At 48.9% G+C, this 20,218-nt stretch overlaps 7 protein-coding genes across 7 annotated transcripts; 4 read left to right on the top strand and 3 right to left on the bottom strand.

The window, feature by feature from the left end:
- Positions 1–161: 161 nt before the first annotated feature.
- On the top strand, positions 162–4,820 carry N7510_004372 (putative Rho guanyl nucleotide exchange factor; the record flags this gene model as incomplete). The annotated part of the gene is made up of 2 exons (XM_056976298.1): positions 162–2,364; positions 2,419–4,820. 2 exons carry the CDS (start codon positions 162–164, stop codon positions 4,818–4,820), a joined length of 4,605 nt encoding a protein of 1,534 aa, XP_056836254.1.
- A 295-nt stretch (positions 4,821–5,115) lies between these two features.
- Positions 5,116–7,433, bottom strand: N7510_004373 (tRNA lysidine(34) synthetase; the record flags this gene model as incomplete). The annotated part of the gene is made up of 3 exons (XM_056976299.1): positions 5,116–6,935; positions 7,004–7,186; positions 7,241–7,433. The coding sequence occupies 3 exons, from the start codon at positions 7,431–7,433 to the stop codon at positions 5,116–5,118; spliced, it is 2,196 nt and encodes a 731-aa protein (XP_056836255.1).
- An 836-nt stretch (positions 7,434–8,269) lies between these two features.
- On the top strand, positions 8,270–8,630 carry N7510_004374 (uncharacterized protein; the record flags this gene model as incomplete). The annotated part of the gene is made up of 2 exons (XM_056976300.1): positions 8,270–8,565; positions 8,621–8,630. The coding sequence occupies 2 exons, from the start codon at positions 8,270–8,272 to the stop codon at positions 8,628–8,630; spliced, it is 306 nt and encodes a 101-aa protein (XP_056836256.1).
- Positions 8,631–9,440: 810 nt separating this feature from the next.
- Positions 9,441–9,840, top strand: N7510_004375 (uncharacterized protein; the record flags this gene model as incomplete). The annotated part of the gene is given in 2 exon segments (XM_056976301.1): positions 9,441–9,664; positions 9,675–9,840. 2 exon segments carry the CDS (start codon positions 9,441–9,443, stop codon positions 9,838–9,840), a joined length of 390 nt encoding a protein of 129 aa, XP_056836257.1.
- Positions 9,841–13,408: 3,568 nt separating this feature from the next.
- N7510_004376 (uncharacterized protein) lies at positions 13,409–14,760 on the bottom strand (the record flags this gene model as incomplete). Its single annotated transcript, XM_056976302.1, has 2 exons — positions 13,409–13,821; positions 13,887–14,760. 2 exons carry the CDS (start codon positions 14,758–14,760, stop codon positions 13,409–13,411), a joined length of 1,287 nt encoding a protein of 428 aa, XP_056836258.1.
- Positions 14,761–15,805: 1,045 nt separating this feature from the next.
- N7510_004377 (uncharacterized protein) lies at positions 15,806–16,987 on the bottom strand (the record flags this gene model as incomplete). The annotated part of the gene is made up of 1 exon (XM_056976303.1): positions 15,806–16,987. One exon carries the CDS (start codon positions 16,985–16,987, stop codon positions 15,806–15,808), a length of 1,182 nt encoding a protein of 393 aa, XP_056836259.1.
- Positions 16,988–17,254: 267 nt separating this feature from the next.
- N7510_004378 (sulfatase domain protein) lies at positions 17,255–20,035 on the top strand (the record flags this gene model as incomplete). Its single annotated transcript, XM_056976304.1, has 3 exons — positions 17,255–17,571; positions 17,640–19,379; positions 19,432–20,035. 3 exons carry the CDS (start codon positions 17,255–17,257, stop codon positions 20,033–20,035), a joined length of 2,661 nt encoding a protein of 886 aa, XP_056836260.1.
- Positions 20,036–20,218: the final 183 nt, after the last annotated feature.

Genomic DNA, 20,218 nt, shown 5'->3' on the forward strand with positions numbered 1-20,218 from the left:
GAGTCGAGAACTCTTTTTATAGATCGGATCCGCCTTGTTTACTTTGTTTGGTCGGGCCCACTCGCTCCCCCGCGCGTACCTTCCTCCAACAACAACAACATCACCACCGCCACTATCAATTACCGGTCGCCCCTTCTGCGCGCGATACCGCGCATTTTACTATGGCGACAGCGGCGCCCACCAGCACTCCGCTGGCGGACCTGCCGCTGGAGCAACTCACTCTCTACCACGCCGCCGATAGCTGCCTGAGCTCCGTCCTGATCTTCTACGGCCCCGTTGCAACCGCCAATGCAACCGTTAGCAGCTCACGCATCCAAGCCCATGTCCTTTCCCCGGCTGGATTCCACAGTTATCCTCGAATGACCGTGTCACCCGCCGCGCCGTTGTACGCTGCAGTCAACCACCTACCCCGAGAGAAACAAGGAGATGAGGTGTGCCGTGGGTTGGCGGTCAGCATGTTGAAATACTTCACGGAGCTGTCTGATCCGGTGAAGCGCCGCCTCATGGATTCCGCGCGACGGCCGGGTGGAAAGATTCCGAAGGCATTCGATGAGATGCATGCGGCGGACTTGGCCAACCGAATGATGAAAGTGGACAACCAATCCGAAATCACACGCGATATCCGGAGCGCGTTTGGTGAGCGCAAAGTCCCCTGGATTGAGGTCGATGTTTCCCTGCCAGCAGGCACCATACAGAAAGCTCGACGCGGCAGTGCGGAGTCGGACATCGAGGAACGCCAGGATCTTGACTATGGGCCATACACACCGCTTATACAGACGCTGGGGGAACCGATGTTTTTACCGACTTCACGATTGAAGCGAGCTCCGTCGCAGCCGACAAATGCCAGCAAGTCGAGAATCTTTTCTAGGAGCCAGAAAGAGGCTCTTCGTCTCACGATGTGTGAACTGGTCGACACCGAGGAACGATACGTCGCCAAATTATACACCCTCGTTCATGAAGTAGCAGATGAGTTTCGTCAAAAGGCGCAAGAAAGAGAACCATCGAGTAGCAGCCCCGACGAAACCGCGTTGGAAGGCCTGTTTCCGCCATGTTTGAATGAGATCTTGGAAATCAATCATGGATTTTTGAATGTCATTCGCCAGGTTCTCGACGAGACAGAGAAAGATGCCATGTCAGACATTGGCCAGGATACCGAACTCGCTTCACATGGATCACACCGGAACGTGTCAAGGGAAGGCCAGGATGCTATTGGTGCCGTCGCCTTTGCGAAGGCCCTTCTTGAATGGCTGCCGCGCTTTTCACAGCCATACGCGGACTACATGCGGGCCAACACCGGGTTTACACCGACCCTCACTTCGTTCATGAAAGACAAGAATTCAAGTTTCTCAAAAAAGGTTTACGAGACTGGAGAACAGAAACTACGGTCACTTCTGATGGAACCTGTCCAAAGACTGCCTCGATACAGCTTGTTGATTGACACCATGACGGGCAATTTGCCTCTAGTTCATCCAGCTGTGCGGCCTCTACTGAGGGCGCGCGACATCATCAAGGAGATTTGTGCCCTGGACAACCCTTCGTCGTCCAGTCATGCACAGAGCTTGCAACGGTTGAGAGAACTCGTTGACGGGTGGCCGGCAAAGATATTCCCTGAGGGTCGGCTGATCACAGCGGTTGATTTCCACGAGGTTGCTGCCCCGTATCGCCTTGATGCACAGGCGCCTGGTCCCAGTGCCGGGCTGATGCTGCTCTACAAGAACTGTTTGGTTATGTTGGTGAAACCGGCAGAAAGCAGAACCACTGCCCGGGGCTTGCTTGCTGATATTGACAATGCCGTGTCGACGACAAATGACGTCCCCGGATCGTTACCGTCCTCAGAGCTCAAGGTTGCACAAGTGATGGAACTCCATACAGTCCGTTGCATGCAGTCCGCGTGTGGTCGAATCCTCTTCATCGTGCCAGCCTCAGCAAAGCACAAGACCAGCCAGCGTAGTGGAGACCTACTGGCGCTGGAGTTGACCGCCATGTACGAAGGTAAAGCTACTCGATTGGTCGAGGAAATTGCCAAGGCAAAGATCGAAGGACGATTCTCCGAGCAAGAGCGCGAAGAAGGCAGATGGACTCTCCGTAGTCCTACTGGCTCGGTGGGTAACCTTGGAATTCTCGCATGTGTCTTCGAGGAGGGTCCCTCTATGAACCAACAAATCCAGCCGTCGCCCATCCGTGTTGTCTTCAACACATCCAAGGCCATATGTGACCAGATGCTCAGCAACACTAGCCTGGAGGCCATTGTTTCAGTAACTCGGAACGGAGACCTTTACAGAGTGGACGTCGACTCGGTGATCGGTTCAGCGTCTACAGATATGGTCCCCGTGGACAGCTTTATCGCGACTCTCTCCAAGCGCCGTAAGGTTGATCCACAATATTGATATTAGTTCTCAGCTAACACTCAACCTCTAGTCCAAAATCTGGTCTCGTCGTTGCATGGCCCTCCAAATCCGGTCTTGACAGCACCGCTAGTCAATTCGAATTTTGAAATTATTCGCTATCTTACGAGCAACCTGCTCACGCATGTCAAGTCCTCCCGAGGATTCCGGCCACCCTCTCCAACCAAACTCCTTTCAAATCTTCTAGGTGGAAGTCAGTCGCGCGACAATGTACCTACCATTAAAGCCCCAAGCTCGGCGACATTGACGGGCGAATTCCCCAAAATCCTGCCGCCGAGGGGCAATTTGTCGAGGTCAAACACCCTGCCATCTGCGTTCCCTACGAAAGACAAGGAGAAAGACGAGGGCTCGAACCGAATTTCAGTTGTTGGACCATCGGCAGCGAAAGGACCAGATGGCCAATCTGGCTCCTTGGAGCAGACACTTGCTGCTTATGTGTTGTCTCTACAGTCACGCAGTGGCAATATCCTGGGGCGGATGCTTCGTGCACGAGATCATGTTGATCGAGCACCCGTCAACGAGCTTTATAACATCTTGCTTGAAGATCCCAGTAAGATTCAAGCAGCTGCGGAAGTACCTGTGGATACTCTCTTTGTCGCATTTGAAACATTCATGGCAAATGCGTGGAAGAGCCACATGGGTCCAGTTTTGGATGCTTCATCCTTGAAGCTGCTGCAAACACAGTTCGATTCCATGTTCCCACGCGACTTTGACGAGCACTTTCGACGGTTTTTGGTGGATATCAGCCCACAAAATCGTCGTGCCTTGGCAGCAATTACTCGCCTTCTTGCTGAATTGCTGGATGCTTCTGGTAATGATGGAGACCGAGGCGCTTTAACGGTGGCCTTCGCAGAGGTGCTGACAGAAGAAGGCGATCCTGTGCAGCATGTCTCTCTTTTGGATCGACTGGTCGAGGATTTTGATAGCCTCTTCGAAGACTTTGTTCCTGGCGGAGCCTCTGTGGAAGGCACATTGACTTGTGACCAGACGAAGCCATCTCATAATACCGGCTCTGTGAGCTCCAATGCCTCGTCCTTCCGAAAACGCTTCGGCTTCAACCTGCATCACGACAAGCCGAAAAATGAAGGAGAGAGCAAGGTGGCCTCGATCCTGCGAACCTTAAGCAAGAAGCAGAGCCCAGCTGGTTCAGAGCCTGGCACTCCTAAAGGCTCTTTGATCCGCTCCAAGTCCACTGATGTGGATGTGCGTTTGGGGCTTCTGCGGCCTTCCTCACGCGATCACCCATATGGCTTCGCATCCGAGGAACAGATCTCAAGACCCGGAACTGGGGTTGAGCAGCCGCCTTCCCTGTCCTCCATCCGCGGCATATCGCATGATGGCGTGGTGAAGATTCGCAGGAAGCGGAGAAGCTCATTGTCCGACTTTCGACCTCCTACTGCTGGGTCGGATGCATCCAACATCTCCCCGGTTCATCCATTGCGCCCAGTGACACCATCCAATCGGCCCCAGGTAGAGGCAACCACACCCAACACACAGTCCAGACCACAGAGCAGCTACTTGCGAGCATCTCCTGCAAGAAGCTCGTCCCCTATGAAAAGTAGCTCTCCGGCGCGCTTTGGCTCGCCAATAAGGAGAATGTCGCCCCCTCCTCGTCCAAGTACTCCGAGTCGGAAGGAGAATATTGACCCCAAGACGCCGCTGACGGAGCGCATTGCAAAGACGAACCGCGATGTTCCTGACTCGCCGCTCCAAGAATCCAAGAGGCGTTCCCGGGCAACCAGCATTCCACAGAGGACAACAGGTCTTCGGGAACGACCCAGCACCAATGGCTCTGATACTAAACGGCCGCAGTCCTCGTCTTCATCGCCACAAAAGTCGCAGAAATTACGCATGCAGAGTCCCCAAAAGCTTCGTGATCGTGTACAAAACGAGAAGAAAGCACAAGCAACAAGTCAGCTCAGCTTGAGGGACGAGCTTACTGCGCTCAGCAACGAAGTTCGAACATTGAAGCTCACACCAACAAAGCAATCCGGCTTGATGCAGTCCGTACACGCCCCTTCGAGTGGGAATACATCCCTTGAATCACGGATGCGAAATCTCGAAGCGCGATTTGACATGATGAGCGGCGAATATAATGGCCGCACGGCTGCAATCGAAAAAGATCTCGAGTCATCCCTTCTTGTCAGCGAGAAACGCGTGAAGAAGCTGGACGAGCTTTACCGGGACGCGAGTGCCGAAAATGAAGCGCTCTATGATCGATTCAACTCTGAGCTCAGTAAAATTGCTCGGGACGTACGCTCGGGTAGCGCAGAAGATGCTCTGAGATCTCAGTTGACAACTGCGCTAGATGAAATTGGCCGCCTCAAGAAGGAAAACTTTCGATTGAAAAGGGAAATCGGAGGTCTTCGAGCGCAGCAGGCTGCAGTTTCTCTGCTGCGAGCCAGTGAGCAATGAATGTTGCCATCCTGGGCATGGCCGCGTGCCCACAATCCAGCCTTTTATGCTGACGACACTTCTATCCCCTTTACCGCTACATACCCACCTCCTTTCCTTTTCTTTGTACCGTGATGCCACACACATCCCTCTCCTTTTACCATTTCCCTCATTGCAAAGCCCGGAGGTTTTTCTACTTTGTGCATTCATTCCGCCTTCTTGTCACTTTCTACATCGGGTCCATCCATACGCACAGTTTGCTTTTGAAAGCATGCATTGCATAGCCAAGGAGATCAATTTCGCGAGGCTTTTTTAACTAAGTTTTGTTTTCCTGTACCATAGCCGTTGCCGATGCATTTTCTTCCATCGGCAAACCCATAAGACTCAATGTTTCGGTGTCAATCATTTTGTACATCCATTCCCAGCTGATCCTCCATTCTCTTCCCGCGTAGTAGACATTGATCTTGCTCGCGAGCTTTGTCCCACCCCCAATTAGACGGTAGCCTATGGTCGGTAGGGCGAGGAGCTGTTCCTCCACTTCGTCTTCTGGTAATTCGGATCCCGACGCATGGCTTCTTGTTACAATTAACAGAGGAATAGTAAAGCGCGCAGAGCCAGTAGTTTCCTGCGCAAGGGCTTTTCGCAGACCGGCCAGGCGCATCGCAGGCTTGGAGTTCTTCGGATTTGCGGGCTTGAGAATTTCGGGTTCGACGTTTCGAACCTTCTGAAGATCACCTGGCTGCAGTGCTCGAAGTACAAAGGCGATTTTTTCGTCGGGGTTTTGCTTATGGGTGGAATGGTCTTCGGTAGGAGTCATGGAGAAACGGAACCAGAATCTGTCATCCCATAATGTCCAAGGCGTGACAGAGCGATGTTTTGACAAGTGAAGATTTAACTCCAGGGCGGGGGTATCCGGTCGAGAAATTGGGACACGCGATTGACTGCGTCTGATCGGCTGGCGGGATAGATACCAAACACTTTCTCCCATGAAATCATGGACTGGCGCTATGCCTGAAGGCGCGGATGAAGCTTCAGTCATACTGGTTACTTCCTGCTCAAGAGGCTGGAATATGACGCCTCCCAGTGTGAAAGGACGACGCTCTTGGTTCTTCTCGTTGGTTGAACGGGAAGTCTGATTTCCACCGTCTGCAAGAGGAAAGACTTGTGAGACAAATGGCTCGAAGCTGGGCAATGGGTAGCGGTTCTCTGGAACAGGAGCAATTAGCCCCGTAATACGGCGGAGGGTGAGAGCCTGGATCTGCCGGAGTTTGGAAGCAGGTAGGTTGGTTAGAGCGGAGATGCCGCCATCGGGAGATTCTAAGCCCCGGGGTGCGCTTCCAAACGAGACTACTGCTGCCCCTGTCTGGAAATTAAAGTCCAAAATCCGGCATTGACTTGCAAGGAGTTGGTTTGAGAGCTCGGTTGAGCTCTGTAAGAGAGTCTGTTTCGATCGGATCAAGGATAGGATTGAAGAAGGTTGCAGAGCACGGGGAAAGGAGTCGGAGGCGAGCAGACTGCGAACAGTGTTGCGCGCAGTGAGAGTAGGATCGAAATTTGTAGGATCGGAGACGTAGGGGACATTGTTTTCATGGCAAGTCGCTATCAATTTGGCCTTGGGGAATGAGAGGAGCGGACGACAGATGAGAATGCCACCAGATGAGATGGATGGGTTGGGCATCATATTCTTGGCAAGTCTATGAAGTGGCTTTGTTTTGGCTGAAGGTCCAAAGCTGAAGGTCCCACGGTTGCGATCGTTCACCCGAACTTGCACACGAGAAGCGCTGTCTTGGCGTGCGGGAGCCTTCATTAAAGACCCGCTCTCCGAAACTCCAAATATGCCATAACACTCTGGAATATGGGCTATTGGCGAGATTCCAGTGAGACCTATCCCTCGGGCTCCGGAGGCCAAGCGACAAACGGCCGTTTCGACATTGTCGTCCTGGTGGTGGCCCATGAGCAGTGTCTTGATTTCGCGGTCTCGACAGGCAGTACCCAGGGCCTGAAAGCGGAGCGTACGAGCATAGGTTTCAAAGGCGGATGGAATTGATGCACCCGAAGCTTTCTGTGATGACAATGCTTGTTGTTCACCAAGTGTAAACTGGGACCAGTCTAGCTCGAGGATCTGGGTTTTTATACCTGAACATACTAGTCAGCCAAACGAACTCAGTAGACCCAGAAAGTTGCGACATGTTCGGAGGAGATACCCAGGTCAGAGAGCCAGCCAGCTACTGTCTTTGCCTCGTGGCTACTTTCCGCGCGGGCGCGGTGGTCGACCACAAACGCAGTCACAGATATAGCATCGTCTGTGATACTGGCCGAGTGGATCTCCAGCTGCCGGCACAGATAGGCCAGAGCCATAGAATCAGCGCCGCCGCTGACCGCGAGTCCTGGATTCATAGTCAGAGAGTAATGACAAAATGATGATGGACAAAGGAACAAACCAAGCTTGCGTGGAAGACTCGCAGGGGCATGATTCCTGGCCGTTGAATTCAACCCATTTTCATTTATACTCTGAGCTTCTCGTATACGGCGAAGTTCCACCCATCGCGAGGCAGCCCACGAACTTCGGAATTGCTCGAGAAATTGGGTGACTGAGATGGGTCCCAAGAGGCTCTTTGGCACACTAACGGCCATCTTGCCCCGCCCTCAGACTATAGAAGTCGAAATCATCATTTAATTAAGAAATTGATGTTTTCATCTTGGATAATGCAGTCATGCACGGTGCACAGGGGAGACTACCATGTAGCGCTCTGCTATCGATATCGATCGGAACGGGGAATCAAATCCACCGAGGCACATGACCGTGCTAACCCTTTTGGGGACTATACTTCCAAAGTACAGTCAATAATCGTTCAGACAGGAATTGTAAACAAGGCTATTTAGATTTGCTCCTTAAAGGTCAACTCGATATTTTAATCTTCTTGGAATAGAACAAAATATCTGCGTGGCGGCAGGGGAATGAATACACGACGATGCAGCCCTTCGCACACGCTATGCTACCAAATCATGGACTAAAATTAATTTTATGCGCATCAATACATAGGAACTCAGTAGGTTGCACGAAATCCACATTCTTGATATTTTTAAATGTATACTAGTTTCAAGAATGTACGTCAGGCGACAACTATCGACGTCATCGAAAACTGGCCCAATGGAGATCGACGTTCAGGCCCCCCAACATCGGATCTAAAAATACAATGTCTAGGAAAGCTTTACTTAGATAGTCCAATACATTAAGAGGTTAATAGGGTCGTCCGAGACACTTGCGAAACTGCTAGGGCGCCTTAGGCTCTGATTATCTGGACAATGATTTGTTCATCAAGGGGTAAGGAGGTGGCCATGTGACTGAGCTCTGAGAGGCTAGAGATATTAAAAGGGCAGTAATTGCACTCCCAAAACCCATCATTCTCACAATTAATCATATTCAGAATAAAATTACCCAGTACCAACCTCTCATACCAGCGTTCATCATGAAGTTCAGCACTGCTATCATCCTTGCGGCCTCCGCCTCTATGGCTGCTGCCTGGAATGTCACAGAATACACCGACGCCGAGTGCTCAGAGAATGGCGAAAGCATAGTTGAAACCGGAGATATTGGTTGTGTGATGGTTTCTGCAGAAAATGTCAACTCAATCAAAGTTAGCGATCTGCCTGACGATATGGTATTTATGGGATCGAGTGGGGGAGGATGCGATAATTTCCACCAGTCTGGTGGCAACGGCTGCTACACCCAGGGCCAAGGATTCCTGTCCTGGACTGTTTTCAAGTATGTTTTTTGCTGCTTAACGAAGTGTAATCAAGATACTAATATGCCTTTATAGGAACACCTAAAATAGCCTTTGGATAAGTAATGACCACCACAAGAGTCAATTATACGATTGATAGAGTCTACGACAGAATGGCGAGGGCTATAATACATGTACATTTTTGTACGAATACTTTAGAAGAACTATCTACCAACACATTCCGTATTCTAATTTCTTGAATGAACACTTAAAAAATGCTAACATGCAGTGCCGATCGTTATTGTCGTCCATGCCGTAAACATAAAGACGCTCTTTCAAACCCTAATTATATGACTGGCTATATCTCATTTGTTAGACTGTAAATGACCTGTTTTGTATCTACCAGGTTTTTATACCAGACAATTTATAATACCACCAATATGAATTTTGTGTACAAGGCGTCTAGAACTAGAGGACTGGAACCTTCCAGTCTGGAAGGTTTCATGCAAACTTATCAACAAGGTGGACACTGGTGATATGTCATTAATCCTCTTTTCCATCTCGTCGCTGCTCCACTCACAAGAGCCTGGCGCTTTCCCGAGCGTCCCCCTAACGTTACGTTGATAAGCGTTATAGTTCAGAGGAAGGTTATTTGTATTCTATAGACGGCAAACTTAAGGAGTTATATACAGCATGCAAAAATCAATTTTGGTAATTCCGTGAGGGCAGGAATTGATTCCGGTACAATATGTTATATCACAACAATAGGTGAGACTCGACAGTAAGGCTTCGTTCAGTGATCCTCGGCGCTACTTATCATCATGCTACAGCTTCGATCTCATTAGACTCTGAGATTATTAGCTGACCTATTATAGCTCGCTTTGCTTAGGCTTCGTGCCACCCGAAGACATCTACGATGGCCAACAGCCTTTGCGGTGACGATGCTTATCAAACCCGGACAGTCGACCCATGGGATGAGATCTCCCAGTATGCGCCCACTCCCGGTTACTTTGGACACACACCTGCCTGCCTGTTCTGTCCTAGCCCGAGTCCAGATTATGTCACGGACCAGGTACAGTCAGATCAGCTGGATTTTCTCCCATTGGCGAAATGGGACGAAGGTGCCAAATATGAGAAGCAGTCCATTAAGATATATCTGCTATAAGATTGCGTGGAAGCCTGTATTCGACCGCAAGAAAGTTGGTGGTGTGACCGAAAAAGATTTGGTTATAGCCCCCCGGGATTATTGGGCAGAGACGTTGAAACCCGCCGTTGAGGAGATGCTGCAAAAGAAAAGGCCAGTGAGTTCGATCTGAAGGCACTGCTGTTACTGTCAAAGCGGTCGATTGGTCTCAGAAAGATCTCAAGAAGTTTTTTCCTCAAATTAGAACAGCTCGTCGCTTCTTGCGGGATATAAAAGAATGGGCCACCGCGATAAAATTCAACGGACGGGACCAGATCCACGGTGAAAGTCTGAGCGGCGCCGAGTAGAATGTTCTCTTACACTGCCTGAGGCCGGTTCCACAACCGATTGACTGACCACTGATTCTGGTTGTTGGCAAACATATCGGCTTTACTTATTGGCTTTAGATTTGCTGTTTTGAGCTTGGATTAGTGGCCAAGTATCTAGCTTAGCTTGTTAAGGAATTGATACTGTAGCGCTTATTTTCTCGTAACTCTTAAAGTCCGAGGATTAACACGACTTTCTTGGTCATAAACTCGCTGAAGGTAAAATTTTCATATCCAATGTGTGTGGATCGGCGATGCTTTTCGCGCCATTCTTGCTACTGTAAAACAGGGTAGGCCAAACCTCAGTCCTGCATATTCCAACGAGGATTTCCTTGTGCCACAGAAGTGAAAAACAGGACTAGAATTCCATTGAATTGAAAGGTAAGATCAAAGGTCCGATATCAACCCTGAGATACATCCAAAACGCTTTTTCCCAGTCAGTACACCTGAATTGTTAATTCGGAGTGAAGCGTATTAGACTTACTCCTCCTCCTTGAGTATAGTATATTCTTCACGAAAGAGGTTGGCCACTATTCCAGCGGACTGTTCGACGAGTAAGCTCATAAGATTCCCATTTCTGTATGGAAGATGAAGTTACCTCTTCAAAAAGAATAATATCGCCTGCCTTCACTCTGATGGGAATGATAGTCCCGTTTTCCAAGACCTTACCACCTCCAACCGCAAGAACCTCCCCCTTGAGGGTATCCCGTTTCGTGGGATCTGGAATTTCCATTACTCCTTTCGGACGTCCGTGTTCTGCCGACTTTCGAACAACTATGCGATCTCGGATAGGTTTAAGATTCTATCACTTATGTTAGGTAGGGCTTTTATGCGTCTCCTGAGATATCTTGCTGTATAGAGGACCAAAAACCTTTCAGATTTGGTAATTGTGATCTTGTAAGAAACCTACCATGTTGAGTTGAGTCTTGATTTAAAAATCGAGTTTGTGTAATCAAGTATGATCCCACTTCTCTATAGAGCGATTGCAGTTCGAATTTATAGGAATAAAAGTATAGGAGCCGTCCCTTGTTCAAAATCGACAAGGGGTTGATGCGCTAATTACAATAGCGGTAAAGAAAAATTCCTGGCAAATGATGTAAATGTACAGTAGGGCCTTGGTGGCGCGAGGTTACGCATTAATGCTTGCTAGAATTTCTAGTAACTTTGGCCCACTTTAGGGTCTTAGCATTAGATTGATCACATGTAGTGGAAGTTGGAGTGATTATATGCATCCAAAACTTAAGTAATGACAGTAGCAGTGAGCCTTTGTGGTGGGAGGTTATGCATTAGCGCCTGCTCGATTTCTTGTAGAACTAACTTTTTCATTGCATATTTCACTCTTAAATACTTCTACTTTAAATAACCGAGACTCAGGAGGTATAAAAAATGCTGCCTTAGTCGGCATGGGCTTGCGATGATACAATAGCGATGGTTCTATGAATGAATAGAGGTGTAGACATCAGGGAAGAAAAACCAGAACTGTTGCCATAGTATACCTCGAAGAGGGTTTAATGTGCATAACATCCAAAGCTAGGTCAGCGATTATCGCAGCGGTCAAGGTATTTTATCAATGTGGCAGGTGAGAGAAACACCAGCGGCAGGTTCCACCATTCATACCACATGCGATACCCTGTTTTAGCACCACTGAGTAGTGTGATAGTAGAGCTGAGGATTTTTGCCACTGTGTCATCCGTTGATGTCACTTTGCATGAGACATAGTCATATAGACAACACAAGGTATTTGATTGTCGCATCTATATCATTCCTTGAAAAAGCCACAGTCTTCAGATTGAAGAGCTTTACAGTTAGATCAATGCAAAATTCCATTTGCATCTTATAAGTTTGGGAACCCAATCAAGGCTCAAGCTCGACTGGAAACTCCGCCCAGCCCTTTGTTGACTGTCTCATTCACACATGGGGCAGATTTTGTCAGATAGAAGGAAACCTTTGCATGAATGCAAGAACTCTACTAGGCTGTCGCTCTTACTTAATCACGACATTAGATATAGAATAAACCAATAGCAAAGACGGCTCTGCTCCTCACCAATACTATCATTACTTAAGTTTTGGATGCATATAATCACTCCAACTTCCACTACATGTGATCAATCTAATGCTAAGACCCTAAAGTGGGCCAAAGTTACCGGAACTCTAGCAAGCATTATTGCGTAACCTCCCGCCACGAAGGCTCTACTGTACATTTACATCATTTGCCAGGAATTTATCTTCACCGCTATTGTAATTAGCGCATCAACCCCTTATCGATTTTAAACGACGGACGGCTCCTATACTTTTATTCCTATAAATTCGAACTGCAATCGCTCTATAGAGAAGTGGGATCATACTTGATTACACAAACTCGATTTTTAAATCAAGACTCAACTCAACATGGTAGGTTTCTTACAAGATCACAAATCTAGAGGGTTTTTTGCTCCTCTATATAGCAAGATATCCTAGGACATGTATAAAAGCCGTGCCTAACAAAAGCGACAGAATCTTAAACCTGCCCGGGACCAAATCATTATTCGAAAGTTGATAGGGGACGAACAATCGAAAGGAGGAATTTTTATTCCTGACACCAGAACAACGCGGAAAGCCCTCAAGGGGGAGGTTCTTGCGGTTGGAGATGGCAGAGTCTTGGAAAACGGGACTATCATTCCCATCATAGTAAGAGCAGGCGAATTTATTCTTTTCGAAAAGGTAAATAAGTTTCCCATAAATCAAATGGGAATTTTACGAGCTTACTCCTCAAACAGTCGGCTGGAACAGAGACCGAACTAGAGGGTCAAGAATGCACTATACTCGGAGAGGAGGAGTAAGTTTGGCGCTTTCAGTTCAAGTTCAAAATGCGATTATACTGACGAAGAAAGCGTATTGTGTGTCATTGAGGGCTTTATTATCTAATGGAAGATTTGAAATTTCTCAATGCAATTGGATTGTAGTCTTAGTGTTCACTGTCACAACTCAATTATGTTGAAATCTGCATCCTACCTAGGAGAGCTTCTGTATGTTGCCCGACATGGAAGACGATAACGGTCGGCACTGTTATTAAAATGGTGCGGGCATTCACAGGGTCATCCACTAGCTATCGTCTTAGGCTCTAAAAATTCTTTCTGTCTCGCCGCCAAGTCATACGCTATGGCTAATGATAGATTCTTGCCTGGTAACTACTCTTGCTATGCTGAACTAGCCCAGTACATGAACAAGGCAATGCGAGAGTGGGGAAAACGACAAAATCGTTATTGAATCTCCCCATTAGCCCGAAGCCTGTCCACTTCGCCATTTACTTCTAGCAGTCAGATGATAGTGTCTATAGACGACACAATAGATGTCGACAAAACAGTTGGTTGGCTCGATACTTTGGCTCGCATTAGCTCAATTCAACCCCACGTCTAATGCAACTAGAGCGTCCCAAGCATCTTCCAAGTTGTATCGGTCGTCTTCCTTGCACAAGACTTTCGCGAACCAGCTTCGATATTTTGATAGTGATTTGCCGCTTTGCAACTGGGTTGGGAGTATGTTTTCCCCCGCCTCCAGAACGGATTTACTCTCAGACAATGCCGATAGCAAAGCTATCCACATCCATTTCTCATTTTTGCTGCTTGGAGGGCGTCTCTTGTTGTTGGAGTAGATTTTTTTTGCAAGCTGTTTCATTTCCGGAGTCACCGTCCCTTCATATTCACCAATACCCTGGGAGTAAAGGAGGGTCATCCCAATATCCCAGACAACTGCTTTCTCAGCTGTCCAACTTTTCGTGGTTCTTTTGTCTAGTAGATAGGCGACCATTTCTAGATTTTGCCACTGTTAGGTCATAACAAGCATATTGATATTAGTAGAAATATCACTTTCTTACCTGGAGGCATATATCCAAAGCTTCCCATATAGCCAGTGCCTGGTTCTTCAGGATCTTCGTCTTTCCGATCTTTGTAAACCAGCATATCCCAATCGATGATTTTCCATATCGTTGGTGCCCCTACGTATTCAAGGGTCATGATATTTTTAAGCTTGATATCCATGTTGAAAAGGCCCTGTTTCTTCGCAGCTATCGACCCTTGAAATAATGCTTTTAGCAGTGAACGAAAATCGGGCTGCCCGCCTCTATCTCGGAGTTGTTGAACATTCTCAGTTAACTCCTCGAAAGCAACGATCGATTCCACCTTGCCAGCAGTAGGTGTTTTTGCCCATATTTGGGGTTTGACAACGTATTCGCTATCGACTCGTGCAAGCAATTTAGCATACTCATACCCTTGGTCCCCTTCTGAAATCTTTATAGCGACAGGGACAGGAACACTTTCGCAGAACCCCGCTTTTGTAAGGTCTGTTGTGGGGTCGTCAAATACCTGCCAGCTGCCATCTATAACCGTTCCCTGTCCTCCTTGTCCAAGCGTATTCCCACTCTTTGTGAGCTCTCCAATCCACTTGTCTTTTTGAAATTTGAACTGTCTGGTAACCTTGATATTCCAACCGGTCCTGGAAGCTACCGCCCAGAATGTACGGGAGGAGGTTTTCCGTTTGTCAAAAACATTAAGGTCGTCCGAGATCAAATTAGGTTGCCCGCCGTAAACAGCGCGATCATCCTCCTCATTCAAATAAGGAACGCGTGGCAAAGTGTCAAGCTGATTTTGATCGACCCGAGAGAGAGAAACAGATGGAGCGGCATAGGAGAAAGTTGTAGCAAGGGAAATTATCCCTAGTACGAGGGCTCCCAGCTGGCTGGTTTGATACATCCCGGTAGTAGGACAGAGAGAAACAGGGGCCAACGAGGCCAAAATTTTGCAAGGCAATTCTGGGGGATCTCGAGGGTCTTCATAGCGCTCAATTGATAACCATCTCAAATCTCGAAGGAATTGGCCCCCTTTTTCCTAACTACGTGAAGTAGCCCCATGGTTATTGTTTACGCTTCACAGGACCCTAAGATGGGCCTGGTCGTAAGATTGTTCGGCGCAACGGATGGCCAGGGTGCAGCCATATTTGGCTATTTAACCGCTTCAATGTTATCTTGGCTACTAAAACGAAAGCTCAAAGAAAGCCTAAATCTTCCTAAATAACTACCTAAATTCCTAAGCCTCGCTAGTGTTAAATACCCTAAAGCTCTAGTACCTTGTCCCCCATTTCTGGAGCCACGCGTGATACGTACATACGTACTAGTAGACTGTACTATGTTTTCGGCTACGGTATACTAGTTAGCACGAAAAGTAAAGGATTGATGGAAGTTGCGAAATTTAATGCCCCATCTATAAGTGGTGACAGGGCGGGCTCCTTCGGGGTTCACAAGAGTGCCCCAGTTCCGCTTCAAGAGTGCCCCGTATCCGCTTTGCACACATAAAGAGACCGAACGGAAAAAGGGGCCAAACTCTCGTCAGAGATATCAGGTCTAGTGGGCAGACTATGCGCATCACGCACCGCTAGTAGTCAGTCATTCTTGCCCGTTTATAGAGCGATTATTTATATGATTTAAAGTGGTCATTAAACGAATAGTTAAATCTCTTAGTCTTTAGTAACAATTGCGTACCGCAAGCAAATTGGAACCGCTATTTCGTTATTTTTTGGTCAATAACTGCCTCGGGTCCCAAATCTAGAACAGCTGCTCCGAAGATGCGGTATGTTTCTGAGCTTGCATTTATCGTAATCGTATAGGCAATATAAAAGCCTAAGTGTCTTAGGTCTTGTCCGGTGTCTGGGTGCCAAACACATTGTCGCTTTGTTAGCCTTTCCTAGTATCTTGAGTAATCTTTCCACGGGAGTAGAGCATTCCCAGGACACAAGTAAACACTATGTCTTTGGTTTGGGCCAGCCATCAATATCTCCGAACCACCGCGATCGGTAGATCTCATCGCCCATGTTAATCTTTCGACGCTGCCCATTGACGACCAAACTGATATGGAAGCCGCGGTACGCCCGCCACAGCGATTGCACATAGATGAAGCTTCCATCCGGAGCGAGATTGAAGCTCTTAAGGTCCGACTGCGGCAGTTCCTCCCATTCTCCGTCGCGATTGTATCCGTGGCGATCGGGCGTCGTGACCTCAAATCCTCTCATATATTTCTCTACCACCTCCTCATTCTCCCCGGTGAACTCCCCGAGCTCGATATCGAAGGCGTGCAGACCAATATCATTCGAGATAAGGAATTTGCGCTGATTCGGGACAGGCACCAGATCGTGAGGCCCAGCCCACCATGGGTACCCATGGCCCCATTCACTGTCGAGGTGGTATGCGTGTGGGAGCTTATAGACATATGTATCGTCCTTACGCAGCTCACCTGTCGTCGCGTTGAATGGATAGCCTTGAATCGTTCCGTACGCAGGAATATCATCGGAACCATCAGCCGCAGCGTCCGTGCCGGTCGCCCACAGCATCTGCTCCTGTTCGTCCCAGATCATGGCGTGAATAGCGCGGAGACCGGTGATGTTCTGTAGAATCGGCGGGTCCTCGATGAGGGAGTTGTCCTGGCTCATGTTGTACACGAGGATGCCATCCCAGGGTCGCTGTCCGGTGGTAGCTACCGCAAGTCGATCGCCAGGTAACGGCTCCACGGTGTGAGCATTCCCTAGAAATTGATTGTCCCTACAGACGGCGAATGTAATCCGCTTGTCGGTCGCTGGATCGTGCGGCGTATGGTTGATGACCAGGACGAGATCACTGTATATAGCAGCGATACTGGTACCGTTTCGCATCCACTTTATTTCGGTCGCATCGTTCGCCGAGCTATACAGACAGCGTTGGATGCTGGGGGGAAGACTCTGCGTGACGTCTCTGCGTTCCCAGCTCCATTTCACATTGCTATTTCGATCGTGGATTTTGAGTAAAGGCGGCACTCCGTACACGCCTGTGATGATATCTTGCCAAGGCCGATTCTCAGGCCGCAGCCGCCACTGCGGCTGGATGGGTGGGATGGGATACTCGGCTAGCGGCCAGAAAATGAGGGATATCCAGCTGAAAAGACTACCCCACATGATCACGAAGCTGGACGTTCTCTTCAATGCGGGCGTAAAGGACGCGAGAAGGGTGGTTTGGAACGCGAATACGCTCAATACAGGTTTGGTGGGAGGGTCGCAAATCACGCCTTCAGCCACGTATCGTAGCACATCCCTACAAGCTCTGTGCTTCTAAATCAAGCAATTCGCATGATGGCGTGACCTCCTTCCTCAATAAGCACAGCACCATGACGCCCCTTTTCGCTCGACTATGCCGGCGCTTGCCTGGAGACACCACATGGAAAGATGAAGTGTGTCCGTCCAGTCTGGTTCTACATGAACTACCAGATCAACCAAATCTTTGTGGCACCCGTTTGGACCCGGAACTTCTTCTGGGACTTCTCCCGGTATTATTTCTATGCTCTCGCATTCTGGTCTCTACTCAGCGCGAAAGTCCTCCATCTCTATGTGCATCTGCACTCGTTGCCGCCATCCAAATTTCTCCTCTGGGGTATTACATTCTTCTTCCAGGATGCCGCGATCCTCCTACTGCTGCGAGTTATCACCCAGCGATCTCGGTGGTGGCCCCTAGTAGCGCTCTCCGCCTTGGTTATCCCGTTTGGGTAGGTGGTCTCGTGCGCCGCATTTCCACGCCGCTATACGTTTAAAATCTAACGATATTGACACATAGGATGCTCATTTCGGCCATGACCGCTGCCAGTTTCTCCGTATATGTACTCATCGGGGCTGAGATACACTGGCGACAAGCCAAGATCTTCACTGGCGATGCCGCCGCCGTGCGGACCTTACTCTCGGGGTTAACCGGAGTCCTCATTAGCGAGGGAATTTTGTGGACAGTAACGCTGTTCACTGCGCGACCTATTTACGAAGCGACCGGAGGAATCTTACGGGCGTGGGAGTGGCCATTCAGATTGCTACTATCTCGCCTGCGAACGACTTTGAACACGATTGTGGAACGGCTACGAAATCGAAGCCAAGCTCAATCCCTCCCAGATCCTCGAGCCTACGAACATATATCCTTAGAGGATAACTATCTTACTTCTTCAGATGATTCAGATGAGGAGGAGTATCTATTATCTGAGCCCAATACCAACCCACGGATGAACATGCGACCAACAAAGAGGGTGAACACTAGACTAACAGACAAGGTTCTCACCCGAAACATTATCATCGGTGTCTCTAGTCTGTTTCTGTTGCTCCGATGTCTTCGTCCGTCGTCCTCAGTGTATTTGTTTCTGTCCGGAACTCTACCCTTGGTGGTGGTGTTTGAAGGAGTCGGCCAACGGCTGAGCCCGGTCGATGTGACAGGCATGCCAGAGCACTACAACTATCTGTATGAGGCTTCATCTCTCTATCCACCACCTAAATGGAGCTGGATGCCGAAAGACCCGGTCCCCGGCTTTGAGGACTGGGACAAATCTGATCCACACGCCCTTCACTATGATGCATCGAAGAGCCCGCTCCATATATCCAACTTACAGGAGCCGGTGCTTGAGCAGATCCACAATGCGCTGGCGGACGGCAATGTCAAAATCAAGCATGTGGTGCTGCTGAAGCTCGAGAGCACGCGGGCTGATGTCTTCCCATTGCGAAAGGACTCATTCATGTTCGAGCGCATCGCGAAATCGTATAAAAATCAGCAGATCCCCTATGATGTCCAACAACGCATTGCAAACCTTACGTCTACTGCCGAGTATTTGACCGGTTCTCCAACCGGTTTTACCGACAATTCTTACGGCGGTCGGAAGGCCTACGGTGGCCTCAGTGCAACGAATGCCTATACGACCTCCACTTATACGCTGAAGAGCGTGGAGGGCACTGTGTGCGGTGTGACACCCCTCGTGGTCGATTTCAACCGCGAGTGGCAGCAGCACATTTATCAGCCATGTCTGCCGCATGTCTTCGATATGCTTAGCCGGCAACACGGTATTACGAGCGAGACCGACGATTTCACTCGGTGGCCCTGGCACTCCGCCTGGATGCAGTCCGTGACGGACACCTACGACAACCAATACAAGTTAACTCCGGTGCTGGGCTACAATGACAAAACGACCAAGGAAATCATTGAACAGCCTAGTGCAAAACACTTCCCATTGCAGTCTGGGGAGATTAATTACTACGGCTACGCTGATACAGAGCTTCGGGAGTACATACGTGATGCTATCGTCGATGCGGAACGCGAGCACAAACGCCTTTTTCTCACTCACCTGACGGGAACCACGCATCATCCGTGGGGCCTACCGACCAATACCTTTGAGCAGATAATGGGACCGTCGAATAGAAACAACGATGACCTAAACCGATACCTGAACTCGCTTGGTTTCGTGGATGGCTGGCTGGAGACGATCTTAGAGATCCTAAAGGAGGAAGGGGTTGCCAATGAGACCTTGCTGGTCATGGCAGGCGACCAGTATGTGCTCTACAAATGTGGCTAACCATCCAATTACTAACAATTTGTCTAGTGGCCTGTCTCTCCCAAACGACGGAGGTATCACCCCATACGACAACCCTCATGTCGGCAACTTCCACGTTCCCCTCGTCTTAGCCCACCCCCACCTACCGTCCGTCCAAATCAACGCCCCGGTATCCAGCAACCAGATCGTGCCTAGTATCATCGATCTGCTCATCGAGTCATCCTCCCTCCACAAGAAAACCAAACGCGTCGCGACTGACATTCGCTCTCTATATGAAGGCCAATCACTCATACGACGACAGATTAGCAAAAAAGGCAAGCGTTCGGTCTGGCATTTTACTGTCATGAATACGGGCGGGTCCTGGCTAGCTCTTCGATCTGCTGCACGCCCGGAATTGCGACTCGTCATTCCGCTGGTGAATTCTGTCGAGTGGCGGTTTTCTGATCTGCAAAAGGACCCGAATGAGGTCAATCCTATTTTGAGGTTTAATTTAGCTGATCTAGCGCTCACGCTGAGGGTGCAATATGACGAGAGTGTCCTCCACTGGCTTTGGGATGCAGCATATGTTGCCAATTGGTGGGTCGCCGAGAATTGGCATCTGTATCGGTACGATCCTTTGTCGAACCTGACAACAAGTGAATACCGGTTCTAAGCCGACGGCTGTTATTGACACTATCACATTACTTGGTGTCGCCCTGTGTCAGATGAAGGCCTTGAGGAATATAGCAACAAAGCGCCATATCATACCATTCAAATTTGGAACATTTCTTTAAACTCAGATAGTTAAGCCAGATCTGTATTAGCTCATCATATGATTAGAGTTTGAAAGAGCATC

This window comes from Penicillium lagena (genome assembly GCF_028827675.1).
Source record: "Penicillium lagena strain IBT 129212 chromosome Unknown utg000002l_segment0_segment0, whole genome shotgun sequence".
Lineage (NCBI taxonomy): Eukaryota > Fungi > Ascomycota > Eurotiomycetes > Eurotiales > Aspergillaceae > Penicillium > Penicillium lagena.